Genomic DNA, 25,745 nt, shown 5'->3' on the forward strand with positions numbered 1-25,745 from the left:
AACCTCCTATCCTATCGATAAATCGAATTTCGCAGCTGCGTGACGGTCTCGATCGATCGATTGTTCGAATGAGACCGGTGGTGCTCGACAACGACAACCAAATTTTAACCAACGAATTATCAATATTTACTGTTAAACAGCGAGTAATTAATTAGAACTATCTCTACTTATTCGTCTCGAACTATGTTCAAGAAAACTATTAGTCCATTATGGTTAGGTTAACCGTAATTTTATGTTTCCAGATTTGAATACCGCGCCTTGGAAATCGATTCCTTCGATCAGTCAGCCTTTAACAGCGTTAAATACGTATTCAAGAATTGTTCGAAATCATCCAAAACGTGCAAGATGTATCTGTACGTAATACCGTTCTGATTTTAAAAACGACGGTACACCGATTTTCTGTTTCGTTCTTCGAACATAGGTGGCGTTATATGCGGATAGGGCTACATACATATTGGCTATTTGAACTTTTTCAAAATTCATCAGTATTCGGACGACTTGTGAAATTGTTAGGTAAGTCGGTTCTTATACTTACCTGTAGAGTTGATTAAAATTTTCTAAAATTCTGTTGTTTCAGACGGATGATCTGTTCCACAGAATTAAACTTTTTCATGCGATAATTACGACGATAATTCTTCTCTAGCGGAGTAAAATGTTAGTACATCGTAATAAATAAAAAAATCTTGGAACAGGTAAGAAGCAAAATATACAAAGTTCTGGATCTTAGGGATACCGTTCCTTATTGCGTACAGATCGATGAATATAAATAAATTTTACGTATGTTTTTTCGAGCCTTTCGATAGAATAGTACCATTCATTTTTATATGTTTTTGTTTGACACCCCATAACTGTAATTCTCCCTTTTCAGTGGCGCAACAGCAAGAAAACTTTACCTCTGGTATCCATATGCTTATTAAACTGAAAAGCACCAGCGTGTTCAACGATACCCGAAAGAGTTTCCTTTGATACGGCCACCCACCGAAATAAGTCAGAAGATACTTCGCCTGCGAGTACGCGGGATTTTCAAAAAAATCCATGGCTGGCCGTTCACCTTGTCGATTTCTCGACTAGCGTACGATGGATAATGTCAATGGCGAATGGTGAATTTGCCATGAGAAAGAAAGTACGGGAAAGAAATTGTCGGGACAGTCGGATAATCATGTAACCGTGCGGTTTCAATTTACATTGAAATTTTCATGAGGACGGAATTTGCCTTATTCCGCGAACAGAAACACGCGCGAGAAAATTGCCATCGATCTGTGCATATGGCTAGACTATCTGGTGTAGCATTGATAGCACCCGCTCGGGAAATAATGCAGATAATACAACCTGTCAATGTGGGGACATGTAAAATGGGAACATGACCTGCTAGGTTGATATTCTTCTCAGATCCCGAAGAATCGTTGGGGTTGCAACGAACGATCCGATTACACCGTTACATATTTAAAGCTAAGCATCTGCAACAGCAAGACTCCTCGCTTCGTTTCATTTGTATCCTTTTTGAATGATCGGACACGTCAACTTTTCTAATAGTAAACACATTTTTCTGTAAGTTCCCGTAAATCCGATTGTGACATTATACTTTTAACTTTGACTCTTAAAAATAATATGGATAATTCGATTTTTTGTTACATATCCAGGAAGAACGCCGAAGGACCAAGTTCTTTATCGCTCTGTGAAGAACGGACTTTACGGAGCGGACAATGAAACTTAGACGGAACTAGACCCATGTTATTTTGTTGTCATCAACTCTAGATACTTCAGCTATGTTCTTGAAATGAATGTGTAGATCGTTGCAGTCGCTTTCTGTATTATGCGAATTAGCGTTTGAAGGGAAATCATTCATGTTACGGAATGTTTATAATTGTGTACTGCGTGAAAATCGCGGCACTTCTTTTCGGGTTGTATATGTTCACGATTTTGCGATGCGAGTTACATCATTTATACAGATGGAACAGATTATGGAATATCAAAAAATAATGCCTTCTCGACGAACAGTACCATAAGCGGGAATATTTTTCGCATTATCCATTGACGACACTTCCCCATAATCAATTTGTTTGAAACCAGTTGCGACCTAATTATAATTGATTTTTCAGTTCGACAAGATGATGCAGCTATGGAATGAGAAAAAGTATAACAACTTTATCCAGTGCGTGCCACCGTATTTGACAATGTTCGCAGCGACGGCGAAGTATGTTAACGTTATGGTGAAAATTGACAAGGTAACGAACTCGAATCGGTTTAAAAGATCAGATGGCATTGATTCATGGATACACGACGCTTACAGGTCAGAGACTTGCTCACATTTATTAAGACCGATTCGGAACGGTGGGCAAATCTACCGGAAGATAAGATTTACCGTGCACTCAGCATGAAGGGAAGGCTATATGTTCAAATTCTTGTAGGTAAATCGATTGCAATTCGTAATTAACTAGACTGTAGACTTTTTGAATTACTCAGAATGTCCCGCATAATTCAGGTAACTTAAATGCCTTGCCTCGATGTTCTGAGGGTTTACAATTTTTCTCAAGGTCATCAATGCTTTCTTCAATGGACCTAACAGACCTTCATTATTATTATTAATAGGTCAAGGTCAATTTCATGATTTACGACACTATTATCTTTGCTTGATCTTGTAGCGCTCCAGTTAGATGAGACAATCTCTAAATTTCTGCGGACCAGAAGCTAAAAGAAACGATAATTCGACTTGTTTCAGCATACGTTGGATCGGCGACATCGGTATATTTTGTGTTCCCGGTATACACATTGATAACAGAGACCAGAAATCAAAAGATCGGAAACAGCTCTGAACCAAGATCTCTCTTGTACCAAGCGGATTATCATGTCGATCAAGAGACATATTTCTTTTGGATAACATTGCACGCTTACTACTTGACCCTACTGACTGTGGTTCTGGTGGTGGCAATGGATTCTTTTTACATTATCGTTATTCATCACTCCTGTGTTCTGTTTGCTATCGTAGGGTGCGCAACTTTGATTTTACAGCAGCCTTACGAGAACTCGAAATAAAGCCTCCTTTTAAAGGAGGTCTCGAAAATTACAATATTGTTCTTGAATGATCAATGTATTCTTCCTCTGAATAGGTTTAAGCTAAGAACAGCGCATATCGTAGACAAAACTATATTGTATAAAGATAACGAGTGGCAGAAGCTTGAAATCATAAAGCTTACAGCAGAGGAACAAGAGATAACGTTTCGGAACGTTATACAATGTGTCAGTGAGCACAACAGAGCACTGCAGTAAGAGTACATTACTATACTATATATTTATGTATCAAATCACTATATTACTAATTTCGACAATATTTTAACGCCTGTTTCGTTTTGTACAGATACGTAGACCTTATCCAGTCAACGTTCTCGACGACATTATTAATTCAAATTGGTTTGAACATTGTAAGCCTGAGTATCAGTGCAGTGGAAGTACGTGACCAACGGGGAATAGTCCAGTAGTCCCAATTTGATTACAAATACTTCTGAACTACTTCTTATTCCAATCTCATGAAATTTTGTAGATGCTGCTATATATGAATCAAATTGAAATAGCACTGGGAATGGGATGCTGGCTAGCCGCACAGGAATTCCATTTGTTATTCCTTTGTCTTCCTGGACAGAGACTCTCAAACTCCAGCGAAAACGTATACTACAATTCGTAAGGGTGGATGTTTGAACTCGTGTTACCGACCACGAACAGATTTTTGGCCAACTTCTCGCACAGCTAAATAATAAACTAATGATTATTATTGTAGGTTGGAATGCATGTGGTACCTGTTCTCCTCGAAGACTATAGTAGTTTATCAATTTTTCCTCCAGAACACCATACAAACTCGGGAATTGATAGCTATGAAGCTAACGGTGTTGAATATGGAAACATTTCAAGCGGTTTGCATGTTGAAACGATGATCCCTCTTTTAGAATTAAGTAATAATCGATCCAACTCGACTAAATGAAAATCTCTTTTCAGGTGACTCGTTTGGCTGCATCATATTTTACGGTGTTGTCGTCAACGCTGTAAATAAAACCAGCTAACGAACAATTAAAAGTAGTTTATATTGGAAAAGTTGTCGCAAGTATTCGTCTAATAAGGTTCTGTTATTCGATATTTACTGTTTATAATAAAATAAAATCGAATGGAGTAGCATCTGACCTTCAAACTTTTATTTACACTATACTTTATTACAATAATGTTCATTTTACTTTGATAACGTTTATAAATTGTTCTTGAATAATATGCTTATTAGCATAAGGTGTCAATGAACGGAGCGAATCGATTCTCGTTTACGAAAAATTATATAAAGAGAAAGAATTGAAGCGGAAGCAATAAACTCTGAACTGCGAATTATGGATGCGAAAGTTAAAAAAGTGGATGAGAGGCGATAACGAAACAACGATTTCGAATTTTTTGAGATTTCTATAGTTTATGTGTGTGTTTATCAGTGTCATTTCGTTTATTTGTTTTAAATTCTGTTTCCTACAAATTTTAGGGGCTCGGCTTATCGATTAGAAATATTGTGCACAAGCTTCATTAAAATACAAGAGCAATGAGTACCACTGGTTGGAATGAAATGCAACTATGAGAGAACTGAAAGAGTTATCGAAGCTTGGCTTGTCTGTGAGAGGAACAAAAACGGTCCTGATAATAAAGCTAGCGAAAACGAAAGAAGTAATGCAGCATTCGCGTGATTACGCGGCAATCAGCGAATATGTGCATGCAAAACGCGCCTGCATTACTCAAGAAGCACTTTCCGTGTCCATCTGATGGAACAGCAAGGATTTCGAACATACCACACATGTAGTAAGTGTATCCAGGAAAGAGAATAATGAAAGCATAAACATTTACATGTAACGTTATGTGTTCTGTCGGTCACAACTATAACGTCGTTAATATTATAATAGAAATTCTCTTCCCTTGGTTGAAATGTTTAATATAACAATGTACCGTAACATAATGCGTATCGTAAAATACCATGATCCCTGGCATAGGTTGCAGATTTCAAACTTACTTATTACGTTAAAGAACGGAACGTCGTTCACGCTCGGAGAGAAACAAACTGATGGAACACGTCCAGGATATGAGGATCGAGGTCCGGAGTAAACAGGAGAGTCTCTAAAGTCGACGAATACTTTTGAACTTGTTCGTGATGCTGAAACAGAAATTAAATGGACGGGTTGATACACGGTGATAATTGTTTTGTTAAATTTTATAAATTTCGAGCAGGATGTCTTACAGTTAGAAACACTTGCTGTAATCTTCCTATGGTCCATTTGTACCAATGAGTATTGTAGTCTATGCCATCAGTATCGCAACGTACGAGATGTTCGGACAAAATCATTATAAAACGCTGAGGAACGAATAAATTAACACCATTAACATCACGTACTTTCATGTAAAAAGAAATGATAAAGGTATGTGCAATATATACTTGGAAAATGATAAGAAACAGATTCTTCTGATCAGCCTGCGCCGCCTCTAGTTTCTCTTCCATTCTTTCTACAACATCTTCCGATGGTTTCTCTTTGTTTCTATCTTTATTGTTGTCATCATCCTCAGAGGATGATCCCGATCTGCTTTCCGCTCTCCTCAGTTTCTCCCGTGCTTCCGCCAGTTCTGTGCTCAACTTGGTTACGTGTTTGTTCTTCTTTCGGATCGTCAAATGGAGTATTTCCCAAATATACAATCTGAAGAATTAAGGTTACTATTGTTAGTTTAAACCAGCTGAATGACATTTCAAGAAAATATTAATATCTTAAAAAATGTCATAATTACTTGGTAAATTCGGGTGTCATTTCTTTAGAAAATATCCAGTTTGCAATGGCGCTACATTCAATGATACCAGTCTTTAAAAGTTTATCGGTTAAAACCACTATCATCTGATAATGATTCTTCCATAATGAGTACATATTTCTTAAAATACAAATTTGCGCCTCTTCTGTTTCAGCAAGTACCTAGGTAAATGAAAGCTTATATTCTCGAGCACTTACAATTGTATCGTGATCAAAGTAATTATATCATGTATTTGATTCGACATTTTACCTTGAAAACATAATGGAATTTTCCTATAGCTGCAAAACTATGGCTAAAACTCTTTGATCCTAGGTTCAATAAAGTCTGTACGAAAACATCAATTTTCAACGGACTGAAATTATTTGTCTCTTCGTTTTCTCGAGGACCTGGCAATGTGTTCAACACATTCAATACTTCCTCCGGTGTACACTTCCGTCTAATAGAAACAACCAATTCGTGAGCTGCTGCTGTCCCGGGAAGAGAACCTGAAATAAATCAATGGATATACCTCAATATCTTAGAACCAAATGATTGCTAGAGTACTTAGACTGTAATTGTATCTTTGTTACAATATTACAATGTACTTACTAGCTCCTTCAGAGGTATACTTGTATATTGGTTCTGGTGGTGCTGGAATCAATTCAGCATATGACCCTGGCATCATATCACGTATTCTTTGATAGTACGATAATCTAAACAGGTATTTGAGAACGATTATTTTATCTGTTTTTTTTTGTTTTCCTTTTTCATATAAAATAAATTTCCTCAACAATTAGGCTTAATACCACTGAATAGTTTGGCAAATAAATAGTTGATAAATATTGTACCGTAAAGCTTTAAGGAGCACTTCACGTATAAACTTTGGCCTCGGATGTTCCGGATCGCGTTGTAAACACGAATCCCAATCCTCCCACGACCAACGGAACTGGAAGTTACTTAAATGGTAAGCGAACCACCACACAAAACGATCGAAGGCAGTAGCAGCCATACTGTCTATGCGACGAAATAAAATCTCCGTCGCTTGCGCTAACACCTAGAAAAGATATTAATGGAAATTATAAAAAATATTAATTAAATATTAATGAAATTATATGAAATGAATTTTTCGTTTTTCATATCTTGCAAAATTCTCACTTGTGGCATAGTAGATGGTTGTAGCTTGCAAAGTTCGATCAAAATCGATCCGTAAGAAATTTCTAAATGTTTCGGTGCTGGCAGTCTGAATAACTCACCAAATATAACTTCCACTATGCAATAGTCCAATGGTATTTTTGCTTTGTATGGGAAATTCAACAGCTGTGCTGCGCTATAATATACATACTACTATTATATATCGAAATTGCTGAAATGCTATAGAACAGCAGACATAGATATATGGAATACTTACCAATCTTTTCTTTCAAAAAAATAATTATTGATAATTTGCCTCAAGTGCTCTTCTATGAGGAATCTTTCTATAGCATGACTTCCAGGTAATAAAGGTCCTTCAACTGGACAGTCTGTATAGTCAAACATACGAAAGACAACCGTAGGTAGAGGATAAGAATAAGATTCGTGATGAGGCGGTGGCATGATTGTTGGTAGATTATGCTGTAATGCTTCGCACAGTATCGAATCGAATGCTAGATAAGGTCTAGGAATATGCTTTTCTGCCCAATTGTCTTGTCTAAGCTTCCGCACTTGAGCCCACAAACAATCTAGATACTCTTCTTGAGGATGAGGTGTATCGCTAGACCAAATTCTCAACGTTGGTTGATGCTTCTTACTTCGTTTATTTAAAAATATTTCTATTGTCACCATCAAATGGTCCAATTCCTGCTCCTTTTTCTCATATAACTCTCGTCCAACCCAAGGCAATGTTGACAATACAGCATATACATACCTACAAAGTAAACATTTAAGCATTCGAATCCTTAAACAAAATGTAATGGATTTTCTTCCCTGGTAACATTATTTTTACTTACCAATCTCGTCTTACTTGAGGTACACCATCCTCATTAGCAGCATCCAACATGTTATCAAACAGCTGCATTAATGACCCACAAGACAGAACATGGCAATTTACTAGATCAGCCAAAAATCTTAACGAGTATCTAGCTACATCCCATTTGCAAGCTTTCAATGCGTCCTTAAAATTCTTCACCATATAATCAACAAATTCACCGCCAAAATTAAAATTTTTTGCATTTAGTAATCCAACAAGAGTAGTATATATTGTACACTTCTCTGGCATTCTGATTGCACATTCTGTCAAGATCCTAAGTATTTTACTACGAAACAATCCAAGATCAGCTTCCAATACAGAAGCTAATCCTTCGAGATTACTTTCTAAGGATGACGTAGACTTCTCTCCTACTCTTAAAATAAGAGATTCGAGTCGATCTTCTATCTCTTGATTCTCAGATACCCTCCTGCGTTTCTTGTATGCGCGTTCTATAAAGAATTTGTATTATTAAGAAACATAGGAAGTGAAATAATTTTAACCGATAGAAGCATAAAATTTTCTGCATAATGTAAACAGACATAGTAAATGAATCGAGTAACGGTAAATAAACAATTTTCAAAACTTAAAATTCTGAAATTATTAAAATAAATGAAAAACGCGAATTTACCGTAACCATCTTCTTCCTCGTGAACTCTTCTGCGACTCATTTTTCAAACATCAAACATATAACGACGGCTTTCTGTAATCGTCCAATTGCCACGTTTCCGCTGTACTTTTAGATATTCGTTTATCAGAAGCCAGCTAACTGTGAAGCATCGTAAACGAACCTAACCCCCTGTTCTCCAACGATTGGTTACTTATTAACTGATCGTTCCAAGTTCCAAAGCCAAGCGTTGTACATAACCTGGTCACATACACGAAATACACGAAACTACAAATGAACAGATTGTACAGTACAATGTCCCAGGGAGAAAGAGAGAGAGAGAGAGAAAGAGAGAGAGAGAGAGAGAGGGGGGGGGGTGATTGGTTGATTTGTAGAACGCTCTGTGGATAAAATTCAAATCACCCGTCACATTAATTGGATCATCGTAATTATTTTCAAATTATACTGCGCCTATCACAATGTACATTTTTCAAGCTTTAATTTGAATCTCCGTAAGGTAAAAAGTTTTAACGGGAAAATATTCAAACGTGACTTTATATTCTGTACCGGTACGTACAGCGCCAATTACTAAATAACAAAATGCTCAAACCGCTGGTCAAACGATACCGACAATGTAAGTCACATTAACGACAGTAGCGCCAATTAACCTAGCGTCGAAACGATGAAGCTGTTAGCCAAAATTGCCAACAGTTCGAATATCCCACGGATCCGCCATATTTGATCAACCGATACCGCTGTCGCCATATTTACGGCAAATTGATTTTATTCATTTGCTCTTTGGTTCGTTGAAATTTATGGAAATTTAACATGTATTATAGCTTGTTGCTGCTCGTCGTCGGCAGAGATAGACCAAAGATGTACGAAAAAGAAAGAAATCCGCTCGTACGAAAGGAAATAAGGAACGAACGAAGATAGGCTTATTATCATACTCTTGCATTTAGATTTTATTATATAATATTATGCCATATTTTCAGTTACATTATTTTAAGTGTTTAGTAACCTAACGAATTCGTACAAGCGTACACATGCCTAAGAACTTGCTTGGCTCACATGTGCACTTATACTGGTATGTGTGCGGTATGCGGTCGCAGCCGCATGCGTATACGCATATCCGCATCCCGGTGCCGCGTCTACGCATACTGGTGCGCGTTTTACCTTTATAATAGACTTTATTATCAATATACAAATATTGGAAGACATGGCAGCACCTAGAGGTGCTCTTCTTCAAAAGACATTCTCTTACCTAAAACATTCGTAAATCTTATATTTTTCGTCGAGTTGATATTTTTTGCTTCGATAACTTCGACGCGTAATTTGCACCGTTTATCCTCGGCGTATGAAGCGTTTCATCCTCCGTCGTAAATTTGTAAACGATATGCTAATTATTGTATTAGGTAAACAAACGGCGAGACGCATAGTAATAGAATATTATAACCATCGGTTCGATTTGATTCGATCATTATGTTTCGCGTCAGCATCTGTACTTAGGCTACACGGCGTTCAAATTGATCCGACACCTTGCCGCGATCATTCGCAATCCATGCTCGTACGATAAAGATAGTGCAACTGCAACTCCAAACCCGAAGTCCCGAACCCGAAGCCCCAAGCCCCAAAACCCGAAACCCGAAATCCCAACCCCCGAACCCTAAACCTCTCTAATCGTGGTCGCCTGCACACTCCTCTCTCGTCGTAGAATTCTACCATCCGTCCGTCCATTGCTCGCGTCCAACACGCTCGGCGATGTCCATCGCGTAACAGATTTCTCAACAATAAATTCATTTCATTTCACTTCATCTCGTCTCGTCTCATTAGTAAAAGTATTACGTTGTAAGTTCTCTTGCTTTCTCTTTTTCTTTTTTCTTGTTTTCTTTTTTTGTTCTTTTTTGTTCTTTTCTTTATGCCTTTTGCCTTTAGTAATCGTTAATACGTTAATACGTTACATTTTGCTTAATATTCAGTATTTCGTTGCTCCAAGCTTCGTGCAATATCCCAATCAATGTTCACGCGTAATTTATTGTACGACTGCGATTACTACTTGAATTATTTCGAACGCAATACAACGACGACGACGACAACGACAACGACAATGACCAATTTGTAAATTGTAATGGAGGAAGAAGGGGCGCACGATCTCTACGTTTGCCGCGTAAAACGATCCGAAGCGAAATCGATCTGAACTTTTGCACGCGCAAGATCCATCCGGGCCGTATCGCCGGAATTATGTTATGTATCGTGTCCCGATGGCTCCGATACGAGAAGGCGGGCCTCTAGAGGATCCTCTATATTCATCGAAACGAAACTTACGATTAAGATGATAGGCCTACGCGACGGACGAGTTGAAATTTGGAACAACGAAGAGGAAAAATATTGTTTTTAATCTCTTCCATCCGCTCATCAAGAGGTGAAATTGTCGTGAATTTGTTACGCTTTGTTATGCTTTGTTATGCTTTACAAGCTTCACCGTGATCCGTGATCCGTGAAATCAGAACATCCGAATATCGCATTTATTTTATAACAGGAAACGTTGGTTGCACCTTTTAACGGTCGTCTTTGACGAACAGTGTGTCTCTGTCTGTATGTGTCTGTGCGCGCGCGCGTGTATGTGTTGTGCATTCACCAAGATAAATTGTCTCGAACGTGGACGATCAAGTTTCACGTGTAACAAATCGTTTTCCACCTTTACAAAGTATGTATTGCAATCGTTGGTGGATGCATCTTCGCTATACGTTAATAATTAGGAATCGGATTCGACTCTGCACGTGTTTTCTGTCTCCGCCTGCATCTGTGTACGTGTTTGCCGTGTACGCATTGTATTATGGATATGTACGTGTACGCGTGTGGGTGTTTATATCCTGTGTAATACGATTAAGAAATATTCACAACTTTCTCGCAACAAAATGTATGAGATATGTAACTATAGATCAACATTAATATTATGCATTTTTATATGCACACGTCTGCGTGCAAGCATTCGCATACTCGACGTATGTGTGAACGTATGGTTGTATTGAAATCTGTGTGTATACTCGTCGATACACGAATGATTGCACACACGCGCGTGCATATATGTACATATATTATGCCGTAAACGTTTCTCTCTCTCTCTCTCTCTCTCTCTCTCTTTCTCTCTCTCGTTCTCTCTCTCTTCTCTCACCCCTATTTCTCTTTCTCTTCCACGCGCTCACATAGTCACACAATCATACAGTCAAACAGACGCTCTCTCGGCTATTCGAGAGCGAGCTTTCATTGTGCGTACATTCACGAGATGAATGATTTTACACCTCGCGCGAATCAATGTAAGTAGGTAACTTGGTGGCGTTCCGCTGGTTCTCGCATCATACGTTCGCATACGTGAATGCACGCACTCAGCGAATCACACGTTCGTTTGCTCCGTTCACTCGCTCGCTCGTTCGCTCTCGTTCGTTCGTTCGTAGGCTCGTATTTGTCAAGTACAGGTATTAAACGAATCAACTAGTATACCATTTTTTTTTTATAACTGTTTCATAGAAACGACAACGCTAAATTCATTTCAAAAAGATAATTTGCGAATGTGTGTACAATTTGAATCCGATTAAAGTCACGCCAACCGGGACGCGTAAACGACAGACGCGATCGCGAGCAATATCACGAAAGGGGAATTCCATGGACGACCCGCGCCACCGCAAACTTTGATTTCCATCTCTTCGGGGTGATAGTTTATGCACTTCGGCGGCCTCCGGCGGTACAGGCGTTCTCTTCTCGCGCTACAGGCTCCGGCTTCCGTGATCGCCTCTATAGGCTCGATGCTCAGCTGTTTGCTGCCGCACGGGCACAATGTGTCCACCACCAGTAAGATCAGATTCGTGTGTCGAATTTTTTGCACGCTGAACGGCCTGCAATTATTCATTTTCTCCTCGTATTTTCTACCCAATCTACGTTCGCCTACAATCGTTTACGATCGGCCGCGTAAAATACCGTTCGCAGCACTTCGTGCACGTACCTTTCGCAGCCGGTCACGTGACAGTTGGTCAACTTCCCCTTCAAGGGATCGCTCTGCCCGCTGGTGTTGAGTCTTTCAGGCTGCAAAATGTAAAGATCGGTTTTTTTCTCACAGGCGCGGAGCTTCCGTTGCGGATAGTAGGCGGACGTGGCCCTCGTCGTGCTCGGAGAGGCGGGAGAAGCGGCGGCGACCGACGGAAGCCTGGGAAACGGTTGATTATCGTCCACGATCGATTCGCCGGTCGAATCCGAGTCCCCGTTCATCAGCGAAGCGAGTTCCTGAGCCTTCTCGGCCGTGTCCGTGAAAATCGCGCCGTCTACTAGCAAATAACATGGAGCGCATAATTTCTAGTTCAAGTAGGACGAGTAGCCGCCTCTGGCGTCCACAGTTCAAGCATTAGGTTGTGTAATAAGTCCGTTTCAAAGTAGACACTTTCGACTCTTATTTAAGCTAAATTGCGTAGAAATAGCTCTACGGGAACGTATCTTAAAATCCATCCGAACTTTTCCTTTTAAATCTCGTAAATCCCACGATGTCAGACGTCGATACCTTTTAATTTTTAGAAATGATCTCCTCATTCTATCGCAATACAATCTATCCTGCCTTAAAATAGACACTTCTGGCTTTTATTTAAGCTAAATTGCATGGAAATATCTCTACGAGAACGTGCCTTAAAGACCATCCGAACTTCTCCTTTCAAATCCTGTAAACACCATGATGTCAGACGTCGATTCCTTTTAAGTTTTCAAAATGATCTCGTCATTCTATCGCAATACAATCTACCCTGCCTTAAAATAGACACTTCTGGCTCTTATTTAAGCTAAATTGCATGGAAATATCTCTACGAGAACGTGCCTTAAAGACCATCCGAACTTCTCCTTTCAAATCTTGTAAACACCATGATGTCAGACGTCGATTCCTTTTAATTTTCCAAGATGATCTCGTCGTTCCACTGCAACCTAATTTACTCTGCCTTAAAATAGACGCTTTGAGCTTTCGTTTAAGCTGATCTGCATAGAAATAGCATAGCAATTTTCCTTATCTCTTCCTAGGTGCCAGAGGTCAGCGAACGGACTTATTACACAACCGAATATTAAAGCGTAAGCTCACCATCGAAATTCCGCACAGACTCGCCGGCGAACGCGAAAGCGATCTGCCACAAGTTCTGCACGTTGAAGCCGAACGCCAAATTCCAGAGCAGGTGACCAAATAGGGTGATCGTTGTCGCGACTGACTCGGGGAACGTCTTCGAGGCCGCCGATTGATGAGACTCTTGCGGGCTGCATTTACCCTGATAGTCGGTCACCGTTACCTTCCTTAAATACGAGCACACCGTTACTCGAATCGGGCCTGGCCGAACCGTTCGGGAACAGAACTCCGAGCTCGCGTACTCGACGCGTTCGCAACCATCGGCGTGCCCGGCCGCAGCGCGTTCTTCGAATTTACCTGTAAATCCTGTCCTGCACCAACGAGTCCATTATGGTGCCGTCGATTTCGCCAAAAAATTTCCCGGTGTGTTCGTGACGTTCGCTGATGATGATGAATCCGTTATTGTCTAGGATATAGCAGTCTAGTTCCTCGGAAGCACAAGTTTTCTTACAATTGGTACCGCTACACTGTGAAAACGTAAACACTCTCGTTAGCTCTCCCGTTCGCGTTCCCGTCTTCGTCTTCTCTCCGGCAGAGAAAATCGTAAGTTATGGTACCGTGGAGGTGATGTTGACGAAATGAGACGCCAACGACGAATGCTGGAATTGGAGACCCACGACGGCCGCTGGTGCCTTGTGTCCTTTTCCCATGAACACCGCGTGCGTAGCAGTCACCAAAGGATTGGGGCTGTCGGCTGGGGACAATGAAAGAAAAATCGTTGTACCAATGGCTGGTCCCGATCTCGTTTCCGCTTTGTGCTCGGAGCCGGGAGTCGGGGGGTTCGGCGGGGTGAGGTCTGAGAGCCGGGAATCGGTACGGCAATCGGGAAACGGGAATCGGAATCGGTATCGAACCGCGTACTTACCGGCGTCAAACGGCACGCTGAAGACGAAACTTTCCGGTTCTACCGAATGCTGATCGACGGCGCGTTTGTACCAAGAGGAATCCATAGTTCTCGCATATTTCTCGGCGAACGGTCTGAACAAAAGAGACAATCAAACGTGAAAGCGATCCCGCGGCACGGCCGTGCGCTCGTCGCATAGAACAGAGAAACACAAGAGACAAAAAAGGGAGAACGATCTTTGATCGTGCTCCTGAATGATTTTGATAGTTACGGTTCTTCGATCGACTCTTCGTTGCTTTGCTGATGCTCGTGCCAACGAAACAAGCCGCTTCTAGTGGCAATGAAACTCCGTGTCACACCGAATCTGCCTTTTCCTTGACTGCAAATTTTCGAATCGATTAGAAAACGCTTTGCGGCGCACACACCATTTGAAACGTAAACCGAACGAAAACCATAAAGGATGATAAGGACGCGAATTTTCTTTTCTGGCTAGACTCTCGCGATCGGTATAGAACATTGCACGAGGACACGGGGAACCATCGGTTGTCCGTCGTTATCGCGTGAAACATGTACGTGTTCAGTCTCGTTTGCTAATAATACATTGATTCGACGTCGTCGCAAGGATTGCCTAGGAATAAATCGAATCGGTCGGACAGACGATTAAAGAGATTACGGCGGTTGCGCGTCGATCGGTTTGCTTCGATGACACCCGGACGGTCGTGGTATGAAACGGCAGCCGAAATTCGAAAATTTCGCGAGTCCATTTACGTTTCAATATTCATCGTTAAGATTATTCAACGAGAAGATTCGTGCGCACTTATGCTAGAGGCTATGGGTCGAACGTCATCCGACAGGGATCGAGCGAAGGCGATGATGAGGACAGGGGTAAGGATGAAAACAGGTGGCGGGATAGAAGGACAACGGACGGGGGTGGTTTTCTTCGGACGGGAAGAGGAGATTTCTTAAGGGAGGATTTTGTCTCGTGGTAAGAAAGGTTTCGTGACGGGGGATATATGTACAGTTGCCCACAAAAGTGTGAGTACACCTTTTAAAGCGCAATAAATTTTTGAAAACTGAACTAAATGATTCGAATTTTCTTTTAGATGACGGAGAGACTAGTCTACTGGACGATGACTAAAAGACTTTCTCTTTTAATTTTGCTATTACTTGGAGTGAAAAGAAAGAATTAAAAACCCTCGTTTTTAACTCTTTTTTTATCTGAGCCTATGACGAAAATTTAAAAAATGCCCTTCGTAGATCCCGGTAACTTGTACGCGTGCTGATAATTTGATCGAAATCGGTTAACCCAGAGTCGAGCTACAGGCGTTGAAGGATCTTAAAAAACTGCAGATTTCTTACAGTTTTTGATCGAAATCGCGATGAAACTGCGATATTTGCGATCTTTAATTTGCCGCAACTCACAACAACGTCCATCGATTTCGATCAAATTTTCAGCATACATATAAATTACCGAGATCTACATTTTTTAAATTTTCGTTATAGTAAAGTTAAAAAACGGGAAATTCTTATATTTTTTTTTGTCATTCCAAGTAATAGCAAAATTAAGAAAGAAAAAGCATTTCGATCATCGTCTAGTAGACTAATCCCTCCACCATCTGAAACAAAAAAATTCAAGTCACTTGGTCCAGTTTCAAAGAAGTTATCGCGTTTTAAAAGGTGTACGAACACTTTCGTGGGCCGCTGTATGTTGTATGTAAGTACGTATCAGGTAATATTCAATATACTGCATATGAAAAGAACCACCGTGCAAAATATCGACGAGTGCGCTTATACGAATAATTGTGCATAATGGATTACCTGTGCAGTAGAGCCATCAGTATGGCAATAGGGCTAGCGATGGAGACACACAATATAAAATGTAATAAAAATATGCAATAAAAGATAACATTGTAAATGAAAGAGATTAGCCGTTGCGCATAGTACGTGTCGCGGCCGTTCGAAACATCGACGCACGCGTGCATGCGTTGCTGCAGCGTGGTTTTTACCTGCTCTTCGTTTCGGGCTAACGAAACTGTTCAATTCGTTCTGTTTATCGTCACGCATAACGGAGAGAAAGAAGAAAGGAAAAAAAATATAGAGGACTCGACGACAGCAACGAAGACATCGCGCAGTCGTACAGGAACCGAGAACCGAGACGCAGATTCTGTATCGTCTGCGGTTCACCGGTCGCACGTGTGACACAAACTCCTCGGCGTTTCTTTTTCGTTTTTTTCGTCCGCCGTCCCTGTACGTTTCCAGACAGAAAAATATACGTTACTTTGAAAACTAACTGCGAGATAACGATACGACTTTCGTTCGTGTTGCTCTCGAGCTATCCATTATCCAAAATCCCCTCGCAATCTCGAGAGTTTCTCGCCATTCGTGTTCCCTTTTGCTTTTCCATCTGGTCGGACCGCTGTCGTCTTGGATTCGTACCCCGTGAAACGGTAGCCCAAACGGTAACCCGACGACCAACAAATCGGTTCTCTTGGCAATCGGTTTCTCCCGAACGGAGAATCGTGGAGTATCGTGGTGTATCGTGGAGCATCGTCGAGATGGTTATCGACGATCGACTGCGTGTTCGCGACACGTCTATGCGAGACAACGGCGGGGGAGAAAGTAGAGGCAACGGTTGTTACGATATCCAATAAAATACGTTATTCGATATAATCGGTGCGTGAGAGAACCGCGTGCTTGTGCATTTGCAGTGCATTGTCCATATTTCCACTATCAGTGTCGACGGGTGACGGACATGCATCCGCGTTTCACACGCTTCGACCGACTTACCTCTGGTTCTCCTCTTTATGCATCGGGCCTCTTTTATCGAAGCCATCGGTTACCAACGCATCCAAAACCAGAGCCTGCACTAACGATTTATCGCCTGGAACGAATCGGTCGAGATTAACGATCGGAGTACTCGAGACGAGTATAAATATTAAAAGCGAGCGATCAGCGGATTCTGTTCCGCGGACAACTCGACCGCAGGATACGGTAAATTGTCCCTAATCGACGCTCAGATTGTGCACGAAAATGGACAATTTGAGTGAAGGAGATACGATTATTCGAGCCTTGCGGCTCGTTTTTACCAGGTGTTGACAATAAAATACGAGCCGTAAATGTTCATTTTCGTGTACCAATCCGAACGTCGATTAGGGAGAATTTACCGTACTCCCGTCGCACACTTACAGTAGTAGGAATCTTTGTCGGGCTTGCTCGCTTGCTCACTATGGTGCGAGCTTGGACTCCTTGGTCTCAAGGACATCCATTTCCAGCCCGGATTTCGCGCTCGCGACAGAAAATACAGAACGCGATCTTCCGGGGTGGAGAACCATTTTTCCGAGGCCGAATTATATTCGCAATACACCCAATCGGGATGGACCTTCCAGTTGGTTCCCTTAAAGTATTCGGTCACTGGAACAGGCAATAATGCGGTCACGATCGAAGTCAGTATCATCCGATATCAGTATCATCCACGTACGCGATCCGCGTTAGACGGACGCGAAACTTACCGTTTATTATGGCATGCTTGATCTCCTGTTCGGCCAATAGTTCAAACATGCCGTAACCGTCGGGCAATGCTAGTCCCAACGAGAACGGTGTGCCCTCGATCGACTTGTAAAAGTAATTGTGCCGTCTAATGGTGACCCTTCTCTGTGAAATGTATTTTTTTTTTTTTTGGTTAAATGCCAAGTACCTATGCAGTAATTTCTCCCGGAAATGCCAAATTACGGGACGTTTCAACTCACCATATCGTCGTAATGAATTTTAATCGCGAAGTTGGTCTCCCCTTCCTTTTGATCGATCATATCGTGCCTCAACTGAAAAACCGAACAGAAACATACCGGATATCAAGAGGACGTTCGCGCGACGACACATTCTATCCTAAGCAGAGTAAATATCTATTGGAAATTTACGTCGAGAAGAAGGGAATTGTTCAACGGGTGCGACGGACCGTCGTACTCGGCGAGTTCAACTTCCGACAGGTCCACGCTAACGTAAGCGGGTTTCAACGTTTCTTCGTACTGCAAACAACGAAACGATTAATTTTTCTCGATATCCTTCGTCGTTCTACAATACAATTCGATATTTGTATCGTTATCATAATTCTGTTTTGTCTACTTACGTCTACGTTGCTGGGCTGCTTCGATTAGAAAAACAGAAATAGAAAAAAATCGAATGTCAATGACCGCCGATACAGCAAAATAACGAAGATAGCATCGTAAGAAATTCTTTCTTGGAAATACTGCTGGCAAGAGGCTATCGTAGTACTCACCAAAGGCCGCAAATCCGGATGATACAAAACCCTACCGTTATTGTCAACAATGAAAGAATACCCGTTGACGCCCAACTGTAAATCACGAACAAGTTGTTGTTTTCATTTGGATGCCGGTTGTTTATTGTAATCAATTTATTGTAATCGTAAGAACAAATGCGAACGCGTCGCGTGTTTCCGTACCTTATAAGGAGGAACGAGCTTTTGAATCTCTTCCACGGGCACATCGGTACCGACGATACCCAACAAATTGGCAGTCTTCACCTGCGAGAGAGATAGACAGAGCGAGAGAGAGAGAGAGAGAGAGAGAGAGAGAGAGAGAAAGAGAGGAAGAGAGAAAGAAAAATAGTTAAGTACTTGGATTCGTACAAAAAGTACATTTAATCGCTTCGTCTCGGTATCGAATATTGCTGTACACGGGAATTTCAAATGAAAACTTGACTTTGCGGTCAACAGGATTGCATATCAACACAATAGTATTCTGGTAGACGAGACGAGACGAGATAGAAAGTAAAGAGGGTATTACCGTGTAATTTCGACGGTCTAAGATCGGTGCGGTAACCGATAGCATCAGCTGCCCGTTATCTTCCTTGCCATATCGACCACTCTGCAAGCGTAACGGAAAATCGGATATGAAAAATTAGTGGGCGAACTTGTATTTGCACGATGTACGGTGGCTCAGGAAAGCGTACGAGCACGTTTTAAAACGGAACAACTTCTTGAAAAGTGGATCAAGTGGCTTGAATTTTTGTCGCGTCTTTATTAGCGAGCTTTTTATTTGTTTTCGTCGTTCCTGCCAATTGTAATTTCTAAATAAAATTTTGTAGGAGTCGCCTAGTTCCTAAACTAGTCCCTTGACATCTTCAAGTGATACGAATAATTTGATGCAATTTTCAAGATGTTATTCCGTTTTGAACGGAGTTCGAACACTTTGGAGCCACTCTGCATAATGTACGATGATATCGATACCTTTCCACCGACGTAAACTGGACTCCAATGGATAGGATGATCGTGTTGGTAGAGCACCATAGGCCGGGCAAGGACTTTCACGTATTCGAAAACTTTGCTCTTGATCTCCTCTGTGTCGGTGATCCTCGCATAAAATCCTGCCGAAGAGGAGAACAAGGATTACGGTTGCGACGATTCGCGTGAACAATAAAGAAACAAGTTAAGAAACAAGCACCTTTGTTCGCGCAAGCGGTTTCGTGGAGCTCCGGGCTCTTGTCACCCCCTATAAGATAGGTGAAGATTCGAACAGGCATATGGGGCCAATTGTATCGTTTGATCACGTCCGTGGGTAAACCGGAGTTGTCCGCGGTGATCAACATAATGGCTTGGTTGCACTGGCTCCCTTGTCCCGTTCTATTGTATCTGTGAAGCGTCTCGAAGACAGTTCCGAGCGCGGCCGATATGTTCTTCGGCATCTCCTCGTGCTTCAGCGTGCTCGCCGCCACCTTCAGCTCCTGCACGTTCTCCGGCGATGCTTGGATCAAGCTGTCCTTGAAGCACTGCACGATCTCCTCCGCGGAGTCGCCGTAACGATAAACGTTCGCGTAATCGTCCGGGCCGAGCGTGTCGAGGATCGTCTTCACGGTGCTTATCGTCAGCCGTTTGATCCGCTCGGACGCGTAGCATTCGATATCGACTAATATAGCCAAATCCTTCGGACTGTTCGCAGCTCCGATGAACCAATTTGAAATTCGGAAGTCGTAGACGTCGCGGACTGGCCGGTTCCCGTTTCTTCTCGAGCCGGGTCCACGATTCGACGTCGGCGGCCAAGAAATCGCTGCGCAAACAGACGATACTTTCTGAATACGGTAAATTCTCCCTAATCGACGCTCAGACTGTGCACAAAAATTTACGATTCGACATCGATCGTCTACAATTATAAAAACGAGCCGCAAGACACGAATAATCGTATCACCTCTTCCCAAACCGTCCATTTCTGTGCACGAATTAGGAAGAATTCACTGTACATATAGCACGGCGTAGGAAGGATCGCAGGAAAATGGAGAAACGTTGCGGCGTAACGTACCGGGGAAACGTCGCAGAAATCCCGATGTCGCGCCGTAGTATTGCCAGGACAGCGACGGGTCGCTCTCGTAATTATTGACGAACAATAAATCCAGGTATTCGCTCCATTGGATGCCGGCGGTTACCTCGCGATCTGAATGGAAAGTTCGGAATATGTAATTAGAAATGAAAAAAAAAGAAAAAGCGCGATGGTGCTCGGACGCGCGACCCTGCCGATTCAGAGAGAGAGAGAACAGGGCAGCGGATAGAGAATCGCGCGGTGTACACGTGTATAATTACAATCGTCTTGTACGCCGGAAGGCAGCAGGACCGTCGATAGCGTGAGGTTCACGGGCAAATGGTCGAAGTGCCGGCTGGATAGCAGAAAATCCTGACCGCTCGTCGATGATTTCCCATCCGGCGAATAGGCGTCCGTGCGTTGCGAGGAATAATATTTCGGCGATACGTTTCCATCCCTGGGAGCGGATACAGCTGCCTGTTCGGCGCTCTCCACCAATCTCTGTAATCAGCCACGGATTCCTACATATATACACCGTGGACGCGCATACTCGATCCTCGTGGTACCACCCCGTATATGCTCGTAGACGCGACCGGAATTCAAAGGAAATCGAAAGATTGGAAATGACCGAGCGACGGGGCCACGGCCACACGATTCCCGCATGGTCGCGGATTCTACGGCACCCCCCTTACCATCACGGCGTTCATCTTGAAGTCCAACATATTCTTCACCTCGGCTGCCATATCTCGTACCAGTACCATGCCGTCCTTCTTGATAACCTCGGCCTCCATCTCGTGGTATTTCTAATCGGAACAGAGGAAAATAAAGAAAACCATTCGAGAGTCCCGCATACGAACAAATCGGCGAGCCGATTATACATCACCCCCTCCACACCCCCGGCGCTTACTTACCCTCTGTATCTCGCTCATTTTCGTGACCTGTTTGCCGAACTCCCACAGGTCCACGCCGAACTTCAACGCCCAGTTTTTCACTCTGAAAAACGAAAACGTAGCATTTCTTGAACGTTGCCGACGACCAGAACCGCGTGCACGAGGAACGTTCGTTCCGCTCGTGCACGAGATAAGGGGAGTTAACGACTTTCGCGCTGCCAAGCTATGCATGTACTCTCCCCTTTTCTTTATCGGGGGGGGGGGGGCTGGCACTCAGCTCTGCGGGCGAACGGTTGCTTTTTCGACGAACGCGTCGCGTTTCCGTAGAACGGTTTCGTCCGCGGCAGAAACGATACACGCGCGTGCAACCTGTACGAACGGCGGCTGTAATGCGCGACATTCGACCAGCAAATGGTTAATACAACGGTCGAATCATCGTCGATGATTGCGACCATGTCGGCTGTGTTATTCGGCTCTGGATCACGTATTTGTTTAAATCGCGTCGCGTCGCATCGCATAGACGCAGGTGTAGAGGCATAGGTGTAAATGTAGGAGCGGGTGTAGTTGTAGATGTAAAGGTGCATCATTGATGCGTTCGCATGTACATACAGGAGCACGTGCGCACGCACGCACGCACACACGCCGATATAACTCTGATCCCTCGTTAATCGACTGTGTACGTACGCGTAACTCGAGCACGCGCCTGCGTTCTTTCCATTCTTGCCGACGTTCTACGAATGGTCCATGTCGAAACCGTACGTGCACGTTCCGTTGCAGTTTCCTTCGTTTCTTGTCGGCGCGACAACGACAACTCAGAAAAATTCGAGCGGAAAAATCCACGCGAACACCGAAATATGTCCGGGTTAAACGACCGAAACCGTTCGGTATACAGCGCACCGTGCGTAAATTCGTGTCTCTTCATCTCTCCCGTGCCCCTCCCACCCGGCCGCCAATATAAATACAAAAAAAAAGGAATCTACCACCGCATGCACAACTAATGTAATCGGTTCGCATTTCGGAACGTTAACGCCCCTACGCACGAACACCGTTCGGAAAACCGAGATACATAATATACACATCCTTTAGCCGACGGAGTGTTCGCGATCCGGATCGTCGCTGTATCGTGGTTATCGGGAACGAATCGATCAAGACACACCGTGTACGTTCCCTTCGACTCGGCGACTCGATTGATGGCCAAACTCAGCGTCGAATTTGTCACAGGACATACCCCGCGACCCATCCACGCCCTTTCGACGAAAAGATCGAAACTTCCTCGCATCTCTTTAGTGACACGATTCTTGCGACGCGGCGAACGTACATGCCGTTTGCATATCACGTACATACGTTATGTACATACTAGCGCGATATATATATATATATATATATATATATATATATATATCTCGTCGTACATCGGATCGTATAACATAACATGCAGCGTATCGTGTACGTCGTATGCCGTATAGCGTGTAACGTGCAGCGTACAACGTATAGCGTATAGCATGTAGAGCGGTTAATGAACTACGATCGAATGGAAAATAAACGATTTGTTTATACTCACTCGATATGAGGTATGTCCTCCTCTTGCTGGTAACTCGATCTGATCCATAACAGTAACAGCACACCGCAGCGAAAGAATTTGGCGACGGGCAAAAGCATTATTTCGACTGTATCGATCGGCCGTGCGCGAACCGAAGACGGGACCGAAGACGTGAAAAGCAAAATCGGAAATGCACGAGGCCGAATCTTCGGGCAGGTCCCCCGCCGGAGTTACGCGTACTACGCTGGTCCTACGAGGCAATTTCTTGGGGAAAGAATCAGTCTTAGCGCTCCCTCGTAGTAACGATCGATCGGCCGGAATATACGGGAATACGGGAATCAACGTGTTACGTGCGTCGAGTCACTCTGTTTCCGACGGAATCTTGTTTATCCGCGGAACGCACGTTTTTCCTTTATACGTGCAGAAACCGCAGGCTGCTGGCTCGCACACTTTTTACGCGTTCACGCGTACCAAAGTTTTCACAGATCCGTGTTCTATCGTTGCTCGCATTTCATATTATTTCCGTCCGGAGAGTATTATTTCCGCGTTTTCCGTTTACCGTTCTCGAAAACGGGGACGTCGAGCGAGAGATAAGTGTGTTATAGCAAAAAAATAAGCTTCGTTTCACCTCGAACGGGTTATCCAACGGTTCTCGGAGATACTCGGAAGCTCTTTCTCCGTCCTGGAGCGTGCGGAGACGTTCCGCTGGGATACGGTTACGTTTAAGATTGTCACTAGATCGACGACTGTGTCCACCGCGACGGTGCAGCGGGGACGGTAACGGTAACGTTCGAACCTCGGTTGCTGCGAAATTCGTCCGAGATTCGACGAGATTCGACCGTAGGGAGGACGGGCGATCTCGCAAGGGGGTAAACTCGGCGACACGTAATAATTCACCTTGAACGCGCGGCCCTCCTCCGTGGACGTTTCTCGGGACAAGACGGAAGCTCTTTCAGCGACTCGATCATCTCAAATACAATTGCTCGATCGATCTGTACGCGTGTACACAATCTGTTCTACCGTGCGTCGAGAACTACGGTCCGAAAAGACGACGCGCCGAACTGTCCATCGATGATCAAGGGGCAAACCAAAGAAACGACCTTACGTTACACCACAACCACCACCACCACCCCATTAAATAAAACGGCGTTCGCGTTATTACAGTTACAGCCGAAGTTAGCGTTACAGAGTTAGGGGATTAGAGTTCGAGTTTACGAATTAGGAGTTAGAGTGAACGGTCTCCGTCTGTGTATTATCGTGTCGTTTTAGAATCGACGGGTGTCCGATTCGTACCGTCGAAGGAATCGTGCATGGTATTCTCGGTAGGGTTCTCGCGGATACGATTTCGTTTCTACGGCTCGCGATTGCACCAGCGTTTACCACCTTGTCGCGCGATTTCTCAAGTATGTTCACACCGTAACGCGCAGAGGACCCGAAAGAATGAAGAACGAGGGTGGGATAGGGGAGAAGACCGAAGAGGAAAGGAGAAAGAGCGAAGAAGGGGGTGTATAGTGGGAGCGTACCCGAAAGAGGGGAAACACGTACGGCGGTAGAAAGAAAGGTGAACCTGATAGAAAATTTCGATATTTCCACGTGAAACACGCGTGTCACCGCGTATACGATAACGATTGTGATCGCGGCCGAGATTTTCCCCACTGTTCGCGCAGGACGTTAATTGAAATATCCGATCCGTTACGATCGTGCTTTCTCGTGAAAATTGTTCAAAGATGGTGTACCAGTCGCTTTACGTTCGAGCCAAGTGTGGCTCGGCTCGACTCGACTCGGCTCGGTGGCTGGCTGGCTGGTTGGCTGGTCGGTCTGGGTGGTTGGTTGGTGGACGCGCGCGCGCGCGTGCGAGCGAGCTCGCCGCCACGCCAACCTTTGCTCTTACCAGAGACTGTACAGACCGTACACGGGACTGACTGTACGTCTACGTCGGTGGATTCGGCCGTTTTAGGAGTAGCGCTATTCTACGGGTGTGAGTACGTACTCGCAACCACCCCTTAAAAGAACGACCAGATGGGAGCGTAGCAGTTGACGAACACCTACTAGTGTTGGTAGGTTTGTGATGGCGACAGAGGGGCGGCGATGATCGGTGGCGGTGGTGGTGGTGGTGGTAGCAGAGCTGCTGGGGGGTGGTTGAAGGTGGTGGAGGTGGTGATGGTGGCGACCGGTAGTGGTGGTAATAGCGGTGGTAGTGGCGTCGTCGTCAGCGTCGGCGTCGGCGTCGACGATGGAAAGGGTGAAACGTAGTACGAAAGCAACGGCCACACGGTTACGCGACGGTAGGTAGGAGTTGCTGCAACGACGCGCGAAGGGAGCAGCAGCAGCAACGCGCACCACAAACGGCTCGACGGGGAAGTAGGAGAAGCTATACGGCTTAGACCGTCGACGAAAACACCCGAAACTAGGGGATTAAAAATCAAGCCTCCGATATAAGAAAGACCGAAATGTACCGAAGAAAACACGATAGGGCAAAGACAAATACTAGTAGGGGTATCGGTAAAGCCCTATTTCCATAGATAAAGCAACGAACAAGACGGACGAAGGTTGATTTTTCGACTAGCGGGAACAAGATCCTCTCGACCTCGCGGCATAATAGGGGCAACTGTAACGAGGCG

At 43.6% G+C, this 25,745-nt stretch overlaps 3 protein-coding genes across 12 annotated transcripts; 1 reads left to right on the top strand and 2 right to left on the bottom strand.

Moving 5' to 3' along the window:
• Positions 1-3: 3 nt before the first annotated feature.
• On the top strand, positions 4-4,169 carry LOC117230073 (uncharacterized). 3 transcript variants are annotated; one of them, XM_076519144.1, is made up of 12 exons: positions 4-143; positions 243-353; positions 422-513; positions 578-1,548; positions 1,641-2,225; positions 2,291-2,408; positions 2,720-2,987; positions 3,108-3,263; positions 3,356-3,446; positions 3,539-3,675; positions 3,773-3,905; positions 3,988-4,169. In XM_076519144.1, exons 5-12 carry the CDS (start codon positions 2,109-2,111, stop codon positions 4,036-4,038), a joined length of 1,071 nt encoding a protein of 356 aa, XP_076375259.1. In that variant the 5' UTR covers positions 4-143; positions 243-353; positions 422-513; positions 578-1,548; positions 1,641-2,108; the 3' UTR covers positions 4,039-4,169. The 3 variants fall into 3 exon arrangements, with proteins under 3 accessions (XP_076375259.1, XP_076375260.1, XP_076375261.1); XM_076519145.1 differs by lacking the exons at positions 4-143; positions 243-353 and having other exon boundaries at positions 375-513; positions 578-692; positions 869-1,548; XM_076519146.1 differs by lacking the exons at positions 4-143; positions 243-353; positions 3,988-4,169 and having other exon boundaries at positions 375-513; positions 3,539-3,681; positions 3,773-3,907.
• Positions 4,160-8,726, bottom strand: Cbp80 (nuclear cap-binding protein subunit 1). The gene is made up of 11 exons (XM_033487166.2): positions 8,421-8,726; positions 7,773-8,241; positions 7,196-7,690; positions 6,943-7,114; positions 6,636-6,841; positions 6,397-6,500; positions 6,058-6,293; positions 5,791-5,969; positions 5,447-5,702; positions 5,252-5,365; positions 4,160-5,167 (listed from the first exon to the last, which is right to left on the bottom strand). The coding sequence occupies exons 1-11, from the start codon at positions 8,458-8,460 to the stop codon at positions 5,054-5,056; spliced, it is 2,385 nt and encodes a 794-aa protein (XP_033343057.1). The 5' UTR covers positions 8,461-8,726; the 3' UTR covers positions 4,160-5,053.
• Positions 8,727-9,343: 617 nt separating this feature from the next.
• On the bottom strand, positions 9,344-24,947 carry stol (voltage-dependent calcium channel subunit stolid). Of its 8 annotated transcripts, XM_033487148.2 has the most exons (25): positions 24,861-24,947; positions 23,146-24,185; positions 21,606-21,687; positions 21,387-21,497; positions 20,976-21,195; positions 20,698-20,829; positions 19,846-20,448; positions 19,632-19,768; positions 19,189-19,269; positions 18,846-18,926; positions 18,663-18,737; positions 18,513-18,530; positions 18,304-18,411; positions 18,136-18,207; positions 17,899-18,040; positions 17,576-17,800; positions 17,177-17,270; positions 16,208-16,240; positions 14,661-14,768; positions 14,411-14,523; positions 14,103-14,239; positions 13,843-14,012; positions 13,507-13,712; positions 12,397-12,715; positions 9,344-12,289 (listed from the first exon to the last, which is right to left on the bottom strand). In XM_033487148.2, the coding sequence occupies exons 2-25, from the start codon at positions 23,241-23,243 to the stop codon at positions 11,995-11,997; spliced, it is 3,660 nt and encodes a 1,219-aa protein (XP_033343039.1). In that variant the 5' UTR covers positions 23,244-24,185; positions 24,861-24,947; the 3' UTR covers positions 9,344-11,994. The 8 variants fall into 8 exon arrangements, with proteins under 8 accessions (XP_033343039.1, XP_076375252.1, XP_033343040.1 ...); XM_076519137.1 differs by having other exon boundaries at positions 12,397-12,712; positions 18,513-18,527; positions 23,146-24,885; XM_033487149.2 differs by having other exon boundaries at positions 18,513-18,527; positions 23,146-24,885.
• Positions 24,948-25,745: the final 798 nt, after the last annotated feature.

This window comes from Megalopta genalis, chromosome 2 (genome assembly GCF_051020955.1).
Source record: "Megalopta genalis isolate 19385.01 chromosome 2, iyMegGena1_principal, whole genome shotgun sequence".
Classification (NCBI taxonomy): Eukaryota; Metazoa; Arthropoda; class Insecta; order Hymenoptera; family Halictidae; genus Megalopta; species Megalopta genalis.